This window comes from Ammodytes marinus, assembly GCF_949987685.1.
Source record: "Ammodytes marinus genome assembly, chromosome: 5".
NCBI classification, from domain to species: Eukaryota; Metazoa; Chordata; class Actinopteri; order Uranoscopiformes; family Ammodytidae; genus Ammodytes; species Ammodytes marinus.
Window position 1 is genome coordinate 21659062 of NC_137234.1, and position 10671 is coordinate 21669732.

General features: G+C 41.7%; 1 protein-coding gene across 1 annotated transcript; it reads left to right on the forward strand.

The window, feature by feature from the left end:
- The first annotated feature begins 326 nt into the window (after positions 1 to 326).
- Positions 327 to 5710, forward strand: sspn (sarcospan (Kras oncogene-associated gene)). The gene is made up of 3 exons (XM_080027402.1): positions 327 to 679; positions 2751 to 2837; positions 5145 to 5710. Exons 1-3 carry the CDS (start codon positions 455 to 457, stop codon positions 5502 to 5504), a joined length of 672 nt encoding a protein of 223 aa, XP_079883528.1. The 5' UTR covers positions 327 to 454; the 3' UTR covers positions 5505 to 5710.
- Positions 5711 to 10671: the final 4961 nt, after the last annotated feature.

Consider the following 10671-nt stretch of genomic DNA (forward strand, 5'->3'; position numbering starts at 1 on the left):
AAATGAAGTGTGACCTCCTCTGTGCTGCTGGCTTTTCATTAACTCGTACCTGCTGATTTGCCTCTCTCTGTACTTTCCCTTTTATTCAAGTTTAATGTAACTGTAAGGGGGATTCATCTCACGGTTGTATGTTGGAAACCCCCTTTGTGTCTTGGCCCCCCTCTTCCTTTCCTCCACAGTATACTGCCTGCTCTAAATGTGGCACCAGAGCCGCTCTAGGAATCCAGTCCAAATGTTTTCCATATTAGTTCAGAGCCTTCTCTGTTTCCAAATAGCAGGCGAGCCGGGGCTTATGGTGAGAGGAGGAGAGGCCTTGGCAGGGGAGGGGAGGGGAAAAGGGAGAAAGAGAGAGAGGCAGCATACGACAGACAGCCTCCTCCAACCCTAAAAAAACACTGCTGCAACAGTGTAAAGTCGACGGTTACAGAGAGAGTGGTAAAGAAATAGTGGAGAAATGGGGCAGGGAGGTTCCCCAGGTAAGCAACACGGCAGGATGGAGAGAGAGGAAAGCCCATCGGCGCCAGAGGACGGGTGTTGTAGATTCTTTCGCTTCCCTCTGCTGGTGGCCGTGCTCCAGCTGCTGTTAGGGGTCGCCGTGGCAGCCGTGGCCTTCCTCACGTTGGCCATCAGCCCCTCTTCACTGCTGGCCAGGGAGACGCCACACTGGGCTGGGATCATCGTAAGCTGCTCCAAAACCTATATTGACATGTTTGCATGGATCCCTGAGTCTGATATACTTCTGCTGCATGACCCTCACCTATATCCTACAGCGTGGTGTGTCTTCTTCCTCTTTGCCACACACTGCATGTCAACACTGGCCCCATAGCTCACCCACCATGTCTCAGCCAGACGGCCACTGTAGGCATGGGGAAATCACTGGTATAATGTCATGGGCTAATACATCTCCCATCTGTCATATTCATCTCAATTCATACACCTGAGTCGCCAAGCCGCTGTCACAGTCACACAGGCCTGCTGGCACCTTCTGTCGCTGTGGTTGTATGTCCAACAAATCCTCAATATCTGGCCTGCATGAGACAAGCAAGCCAATCACAGCATGCCCTATTCTTCAAACTTGACCTTTGAAACAACTTAGGGCATCTGAATACCTTGTTATTTTATGAAATATGTAATGTGCATACCATACTTGTTTACGCCTAGTTGTTTGTACCATCTGCCTCATAAACACACACTCAAACACAAATAACCAGAAAAGCCTTTAAAATGTTTTTAAATAACATGTACTTGTCTTAAAATGTGAACTATTTGCATGTTAAATGTTGTATGTAAGTTGCAGTTCAAGTTGACCCACTTAAAGGGACTTTTACATTTTTAGGAAACAGTCTCATTACCATCACAGAGAACAATGCTATTTTTATATAGTTAGTATTAATGTCTTTGCAAGGGTACCATCTCCTGGGAACTTCGACAAAACAATTTTCGGCAGGCCGAACGGAACATCCTGTGTTTCCTGAACCGTAATAAATCAAAGTTTATTTTGCTTCCAGTTCCTCATATTAGCATCACATTTAAATACATAACATCATCGTGATGCATCCTGTGGTCTCTCTTTCACTCGCTTTCAAAACAAATGCACGCACCGCCGGCACTTGCTAGCAAAGATCTTTAGGACAGCAGGCGATGTCGTCATAGAAACACAGCCTTTGTCCAAAGATGCTGCTAGAATCAACAAGAACTGAAAGTTCCCAGTAGTCACCTTAAAGGAGCTAAAGTGTCAGCTAATTTGAGCTACTGAAGTAATATGAAGTGCTAGTGTAAGCCCCACGGGAAGTTGAGTTGATTGTATAAGCACTGAAAGTATCAGGAAATGAACAGTTAGTGTTACTGTTAGTCTAATAATACATGTGAGTAAAGATATCCATTGAAATTTATTTTGAAAAGTAAGAGAGGAACATTCAAATTCCAGTTAACTAGTTAACAATAAAAGCACTTTCCAACAGATACCACTGCAACCATTACCGGAAGTGTGTCAGTTAGTTACACAATTAAAGCAAGTGTAAGTTAATGAGAAGGATCCATTGTTTCTTTTCCATTATTGGATAGGAAACAACAAACATGTTCACTCAACTAATTATCCTAATTTAGAATGAACTTTAGGGTCACATTTCAGTGATAGCAAAAGAACAACATGTTGTTCCTGTTTCTGGAGCCCGTCCTGGCTAATCACAGGCGCCTTCTGCTCTCAAAAACATCCCTGGACACTAACATCCCGAGTTAGATCCTCACGAGATTCAGCCAAGTGAAAAACACTGAGGTCATCAAGAACTTTCCAGTGAATCCTGAGTGCTTTGAGAACTTGGGGAAAACATTGAAATAAGATGCCGCACGTTAGTCACAAGACTGCAATTTCACTGAAGAGATCGAGTGTGAACGCGTCTGTGTGAGAGGGAGAAATCGTAATGTAATCAGATGACAGCTCCCTGCTGAATCATGCAATCGTGCAAGATTAGGAGACACGGATGGAAACCCATGGGCAAATACAGTAATTCTATCGGGAGCAACATTGTTGTATGTACAGTTATACTGTATCTCACAGCAAACATACTGTACAATGCATACATGTAAAGCAACAAGGTACACATGTAGAAACATAGCACAAGTTTGATTGTACATTTTTGTGTGATATTGAAAAGTTACAGACTATTATATTGTTATTTTCCCCTGTCCCACTATGAGTGAATCTAATCAAATTGTTTAAAACTTTCTTTTTGTCTTATTTATGGTTGCAGCTGTGCTTAGTTTCCATCATCGGCTTCATCCTTTACTGTGTCAACTACCGGCCGGATGAGAGAAGTTCTGTCCAATTCATTGTCAAGGTGAGTCCACGCACACGCTGACACATCGTTTGCAAAAGTGAAAAGTGCAACAAATCAGTTTGTGAATAATGATCTTTCATGTCCTATATACGGAATGAAATCAGGTTCCCAATTAATGCACAACATGTCTCTTTGGAGCTGACCAAACTTATATAGTAGTCAGTGTGTTTCCCAGAGAGGAGCAATGCAGATAACTATTATTTATTGCTGAGAAACTGTAATAGTTCTATGGCTGTTCGTGTGCAACTGTAAATGCACTGTATATGGCATTGAGAGAAAGGCATTTAACAGCATTCCTTGTTAAAAGAGCTCCACGGGGATTCCCTACGAGTGGATGAGTCCATTCATTAACGTGACTAGATTGTGCCGCTTAATTAGCCACACAATATATGCAGGTGGAATTTCAAGGCAATTAAAATTAAGGCCACCATTGTTTGCTGTTCAGCAGCAGGTCCTTTTTTTCGTTTTCCCCTTGTTCCTGTGTGGTTCACCACGTTCAAATATGTACAAATGCTGTGAGGAGAATTTTTCAAAACACTTATATTTTGCCCGCACAAAGTTTGAAAAGCAGACTTTGCAGACATAGCAATGGTCTTTTATGAGGTAGATATTAGAATGATGCATATTCCTTTCTTGTTGAAATACGCCAGTGTCGTTCTTTCTCCCTGCAGTAAATGCATTTACAAAAGCCGGGAGTACTGTAGGTTCAGATAAGTACAGTTGTATAAAAAGCCACATAAAATAGTCCTTTAAGAACTGTTGGTAAAGTGTATGCCAGAACAGTTTAAATTAGCCGCCAGTGTCTCTTCCTCTGGCTCTAAACACAAAGGTCATTTATGTAATTAATTCAGAGTGCTCAATGATCACAGGGCCTTACTATATTAATTTGTATCTTAAGAATGTATGACTTTATAGTTTATTTATCTCTTTCTTCAATTGCCCAAAGGCAGGAAACAAGTGGAGTGAGTAGAAACTGTGCTCTAACTGGAGATATCTCTGAAGTCTTCCTAATGCTGTAAGATGACAGTCCTTCCTATCTGATAAGCCTTTCAAAATAGTATTCATTGTGTCAGGATGGTCACTGAAAAGTGTAGCACGAGGCCATATTGACTGTAACCAACAGCCCGATGAGTTGTTCACTCCTTTCAGTTTCTACTTGCTTTGGGGATGTCAGATCGTCTCCATTCAGTGATAGTACACAATGTTAAATGGAGCACCTTTTGATGCATTTGGTGTACACATACATTTCCTGGTTACCAGCCGAACCCCAGATTTCACAGCAGTTCCAAAATTAACATAAATGCAATTTCAAATCAAACGCCTCTCATCACTTGCATAATTCCATAAGCAGCATGTAAATGAGAGCAAAACACAGCAGCGATTGAGGGTTCCTGTTATATAAGCGATGGATTAAGATGAAGGTTCAGTGTTATTGAGATTGTGCAGTTGCGTAAACGGCACAAAGCCTCTGTTACATTTTACAGCTGTATTTTTAGACCTGCCCTGTTGTTCTACATGCATGCAATTCAGGATGTGCACCAAAAGGTGGGAAGAGGCTGTAGTAGCTGCAGGGCAGTCTTGCATGTGCTTTGTCTCATCTGGGCTACCACTCTGAAGGCCAGACCTTTCCAGGTTGTATCATAGTTTATCTTTTTAACTTAGCATGGGCACTGAGCCGGCATGCCTGTTTCTAAGATACAACTTTTGGCACTCTGGGTTAATCATCAGACAACCGACAAAAGCAGGAGCCAGATTTTCTTGTATACAAAACACAAGGAGTTAAAGCCCCGTTAACCCAAATCCACAAAATCCTTCAAACTATGTCATTTGGGGAGTTAGTTGCATGATAGTAACCATCTGAAAAGAGTTAAGCATATTTATCAATCCAGATTAAAGATAGAGTAAATTAAGTTTGATAAACTATAGATTAGCTGGGTTATGCTCTGGTTCTAATGACACAAGTACAGTATTTTTAACCAATCACCGCAGTCCTCTGCAGAATATTCTAGACTGTTTGATACGGTTGACCGTGCCCACACAGCCCTGTAAAGCAATCTCTAGACACAGTTAAATATCTGTATTTTAAACTAAGTTTTAGAATATTTTCTGAACATTTATTTTCAGTCGAATTTTTTGTATAAGCTTATTGAGAAGCCCAACTTTGACATCACATATTGATTTTTCCTAAAGTATTTTAAACAAGGTTTCCGGAGGCATTAAAGATAAGAAGATTTTGTTTTAATCAAAGCATTTTTAAGGATAAAAAAGTACGTGACCCTCTCCGACTCATCCTCTTCCCCTCTGCAGCTCCTCTACTTCATTCTGTGTATGATCGGCCTGGTCATTTCTCTGCTGGCCATGGCGTTCGCGGGACACCACTACTCACAGAGCATGGGCTTCAGCTGTGAGGCGGAGGGAGAGGACTGCGTGTGCACAGCGGACAAAGATGACCCCATAGCCCGCACCTTCACCTACCAGGGAGTGAGCGACTGTCAGGTGATCACCGGGACACTGCCCTTCTACTTCCTCATCCAGATTCTGCTCAACCTGGCCCAGGCATTAGTCTGTGCCGTCGGTGCCTTCATCATGTGGAAGCAGCGTTACCAGGTCTTCTTCGCAGGCCTTCAGATCGGCTCTCCCTCCTCCAAACAGTGGCAGAAGGTTTAAAACGTGGACTGTGTTATTATACTCCTAAAAAGGACAGGAACATTTGCATTTTATTGCGTGCCAAAGTGTGTTTTCTCTGACTTTCTGTTTGTTAACTTGTTGTGGTATTTATTTGTATACATTTTGTAAAACACATCAATAACTTTGTACTTTGCTGATGTTAAATAAATAAAAATTATTTACCAATTATTTGTTTTCCACCACAATTGCTGCTTCACCATGTTTCAAATGGTCTTGACATTTGCTCTCGAGACCTACAGCTCACATAATATTGCATTAGCAGACAAATTAAAAGCACAACTCAGAACCCAAAACTGCTAATTTTGTATGCGTGTAACTCCAAAAATGTAGCCTGGCATTCCCAGACCTGCCACTGGGCGCTGACAAATAAAATTTGCTGCGCCTGTTGGTCTGGACACTCTCCATTGAAGCTTTATCAAAAAGACCAGAAATCCGGGCTCACGTTTCAAATGGTTGTATCTAATATGGGCGGGCCAGAGCCCTTTGCATGGTGCTCTGGGGAGGACGTAACCAGATGAGGACAGTGACGTGCATGCGACGTCGAAGCCGTGATAGTAAACATCAGAGATGGCTGCGGATATGTTGTGTGAGTTTGAGACTGCTTTGGCCTCGACCCTTTACGATTTGGAAGACGGTACACAAATCTTTCATTAGCAAGTAAGTGGAATGTTCTGTTTTGCCGACCGACCACGCCAAAAGTTTAATTCCACAGTTTAACAGCTGTTCGCTGCTTAACGAATGCGGCTTAATACGTCACCTTGTGCATCACTCTGATTGGTTGTAGTGCTATTGCAGTATATTTCTCGGCCTTCACTCAGAAAAACGGCGTTGGTAGTGGGTTGATGAAAGAAGACGCAGTTTGAGGCAGATGAGGAGGTCTTCAGGAACAATTCTTTTATTTAAACAACAAAACTCATCCTGCAGTCAAAACGAAGCCAATAAAAAGTTAAAGTGTTTGTAGCCAAAAAACTAATAGAGGTACATGCCTAAAACCAAAAGCTATGAAGAATTCCTATAAACTAAAAACCTATGAAGAGTTCCTGTATACTAAAAGACCTGTCTCTTCCTGTATTGTGGTGGCTTTTAATCTGCAAATCTAAGTGAGTTGATTAGTTCTTAGGTCAGTAAGCTCCACCTCGCCTAACTCCTGATTGGTGGACCCTAACTAGCTCTGACCTACACTGCCCAGAGGACATCTGGGGTAATCATCACCTGAAGGTGCTATGCCATTTGGGGCCAGGAAGTCTGATTCAGTAACTTTAGGACAATCCCTTTAGCCAGGGGCCAATAAATTAGCTGTTAAATCTTAACCAAACTGTCCTAAATTGCCCCCACCAAGGACCTTCTCGGAGCCCTCTATTGTGTACAATTTGAATGATCTAGAGATCAGCCTGCTGGCTTCCTCAACTTAAGCAATCCATATTCCTAACTCTGGTCCCTGCAAGATGAGACTAACTCAGTGTCGTGTCCTCCTGAAGCAGTATAGCTTAATATAAAATGTTTAGTAACATAATACACTACACTATCCAACTGCGTGCAGTGGCATTTGAAATGCACGAGTAGGAGCCGCCCCTTGAGTTGGAAATTACTATTGATCGTGGCCAGACCCTCTATGTTCATGATATCAGGGTCTGGATTTCCAGGCTACCAAAAATGCACATGGCTTTGCAGAATTTCCTTTTGGTTTGACTACTCAGATTTAACGATGATGATTGGTTTCTCCACTGGCGCTTAAAGTCACTTTAGGTCACAGTTAATCACTGTGTTGTTAAGACGTGGTTTGCAGATGTTAAATGAGACTGCCCAAAGATTCGAAAAACAGTCCTCACAGAGTAAGTTATATCGTCTAAATACAGATGCAAAAAGTAATATAATTAATGAAAACCACATGACAGTATAGTTTTCTTAATCTTTATCATGTCTGAAGCTGTCCATTTTCATATTGTTACACTTATAGTGGATTGATTCCTTTTAGCACTGTAAATATTGAGGAAAACAACACACCAAAGTACTTTTGCGACAAGTAACCCAATGTGACCCTCCAGTCCAGTCATGTGCACTAAAAACAGCTCCTGAGAGCAGTAACACAACCTGGGTGGGGTTGACTTCATGAGTGTGGTTCCAGACTGAGCTGGGCTGTGGCTTGTGAAGGTGGACGCCAGGCCAGAAGCCAACATGACTCAAACCAGCCTGTAGGAGTCAAACTACTGCAGCCACAGAGGGAGGGGCCAGGGGCCGGGCTGAGGAAAGGGGGGACTCAGACAGACAGCTTGACTCAGGTCACTAAATCATCTCACTTTGTTTACAACGTTTCAGTTTTGCAGGACATAGCCAAAAGGGATGAAACAAGCACAAAATATTTATTTTTTTATTCAAGGCTTTGCCCCATGCAGAGGCTCAGCTTTGTTTTGTTCGTTCTCTCATCTCTCCGCCGACAGCAGTCACCTACACTCTGTACATGCTGAGCAGGAAATGGACGTTTCTGTAGCGAATTAGATGAAACGTGCCCAGAGGGAGGGAGTGTAATTACTGAGAAACGTTACAGCTATTTTCAAAAAGGAGGATTAAAAGGCTGATTGAAGGGGGACGATTTATGAATATTATTTACTTTTCACAGAGGCCTTTGATGTGCTTCTTGAGAAAGGAGTGTTTCACGTGGATACAAATATTTGATAAAATGCCAATAAGTGAATTTCCTCCGTGAAGACTGTCATACTTTTGGTGGCTATATTTGTATCATACGCATTTTATACGTGTCCTTTTTTTTAGGAGCCAATTCAGACCACAAATGTCTCTCATATTGAAACAAATGAATTTGCTCTTGCAGTTGATTGCACTATAATAAGTAAATAGTGAAAACAGAATCAGTGGGCGTATAACTAGCATCTGCCAAGCCATAACCATCTTGATGGTGCACCAAATGCAGTGTGCCTAAACATGAGGCCAGCATCTCATTCAAATTGATGGGAAAATACACATTTTAACAGAATATTGTCATCTATAACTTGTTCCATTTAGTTCTCAAAGTTAAAGCCAAATTCAAACATATGAATCAAACTCTGTGACATCAGCAGGACTCAGAGCCTAGTTGGGACTTACTGTGATGATGAATGTTCCCTAGGCCAACATGACTGCTCACAGTTATCGATTAATCGGTTAACCTAAGCAATCGCTCTGGCATGGCAACGCAATTCATAACATTCATCATATAACATTAACCTTTATCAAAATAAAAAATTTCTTAACAATAATGGAGCTCAGTTGGGTTCCGGTCAGCATCGAATCACCGGGATATTAAAAGCAGTGGTGTAATATCATCACAGGGGATGATTAATGAAGTCTTCCCAATGTTGCATTTCGCACACAGCAGAAGCTCACACTGTACATACTGCACGTCCATGTGACAGAGGGCAGGCCCATTTGCAGTGTTTTTCCAGTACTCGGTGTTATGATGTGCAGGCATCATGTGACTACAAAGGCTGAATCTTGCAGCCAGACTCAGGAAGTCACATGCCAGTCATCACCGCGGCCTTTTTATTTAGAAAACCCCACAGTGAGGCGGGACCTTCCCTCACCCCATCCACCACAGCTTTATGTGTGGTCAATTAATCTTTCAAGGCTTGAATATAATTAAATAAATAAAACATTAAACGATAGGCTATCACATTGTGGAAGTCTGCAGCGAGTCTTTAGAGGAGACTGCAGGAGAAAGAAGATCGAAACAGGTATTGACACCAATCCCCAAAACTTTCACAGGAAATTAAAAACAACAGACTTAGGCCTACTATCCAGTGTTATGATTATACATCGAATGATGTTTATATGTTCATCTACTGTAGGCTATTTGGTGTTTGCATCCAGTTAAAAATCTACATTTTGTGTAAAATTATAGTTTAAATCTGCATGAATCTTCCAGTTAGGTTTCTTTCAGTAAGTGGATCAAAGTCAAATCGCCTGACTTACACATGCTGAGTAAAGCACTGCTTCAGTCTCAGAGGTGTTTTGGGGCATTGCCTGGTATCAGTGGACCAATTCTGTGTTTTCCTCTATTCTCACTGAGCACACACACAGCCTAAACATGTGGCCCATGGCTGTGGTTTGAAAAATTTGATTCAATACAAACTGTAATCCATGTGTCTTAAGGTTATGCATGTGACGTAAATAATACTCTTTTCACACGTGCATTCAAAAAATTTGTACTGAGAGGATGAAATTAAGGGGACCGTCTTACGTATACTGTCCTATGCGGACTTCCCCCAACCCCAGGTCATTTAAAACGTTTTATGTTTTTGCTACACCATTTCTCTCCAAGATCAAAATCATCAAAATACATCTCATGTGATAGAATGGTCTGTTTAGGAAGTGATGCACGCCACTGTTTGTTTGCTATCACACTATGGCAATAAGGCGTTTGCCCGACAGTAATAATGGCCCTGGTATTATCCTCTCCCCTCCCTTCCCTCTCTGGGTCCAATACATTCCAGTAATGCTGCACTTTACCCTTCTTGTCTACGTAGTGACAGCTGCTCACCATTATGGCACTGCGTGAGCTAATTTTAATGGCTGTCACAGGCGGCAGGAGAAAATGCAGGCCTGCCAGCGTAAACAGGGAACCGAAGCCAAGGAGGATGGGCTTCTCTATAGAAGGTAAATAACAGGACGGGATAGAGGAGCACTTGATGCATTTCTGTGATATGTTTCTCCTCTCAAATATGTCACACAGGCACAAGGCCACAGCTTTAATTTATCCATTTCCGCAACTACCGAGTGCTTAATTACTGACAATGGGAATGGATGTGCAGATGACAGGTCTTAATGTAAACAGTGCTTTACACCTATACAATTAATTTAATTTCCTCATGAGTAAACATTGCATAACATAAGGAGACAAAACACAGCCTTTGAATAAGCAGAAACACACAGTGAGAGTAACCCAAGATGCTTTATTTCTCACAATCTTCTAGAGCACTGTTTCCAACCTGTTCTGTCATGTAATCCCACAGTCCCTCAACACGTTTCAAATGTGTTCACTTAAAATGATTTTGAACTATAGGTTATTTAAAAATAATACGTAAAAGTTCAGACAAATGAATTGTCAATCTTCAGTAGTGGCAGAAGATGGACGTTTCAGCCATTTAATATCTGT

Excerpts from the sequence above, each read along its gene's own strand:
- sspn (XM_080027402.1), top strand. The coding sequence starts at position 455 with ATGGGGCAGGGAGGTTCCCCAGGTAAGCAACACGGCAGGATGGAGAGA. Across the intron at positions 680-2,750 it reads CACACTGGGCTGGGATCATC|CTGTGCTTAGTTTCCATCAT; the intron begins GTAAGCTGCTCC and ends TTATGGTTGCAG. Across the intron at positions 2,838-5,144 it reads CTGTCCAATTCATTGTCAAG|CTCCTCTACTTCATTCTGTG; the intron begins GTGAGTCCACGC and ends TCCCCTCTGCAG.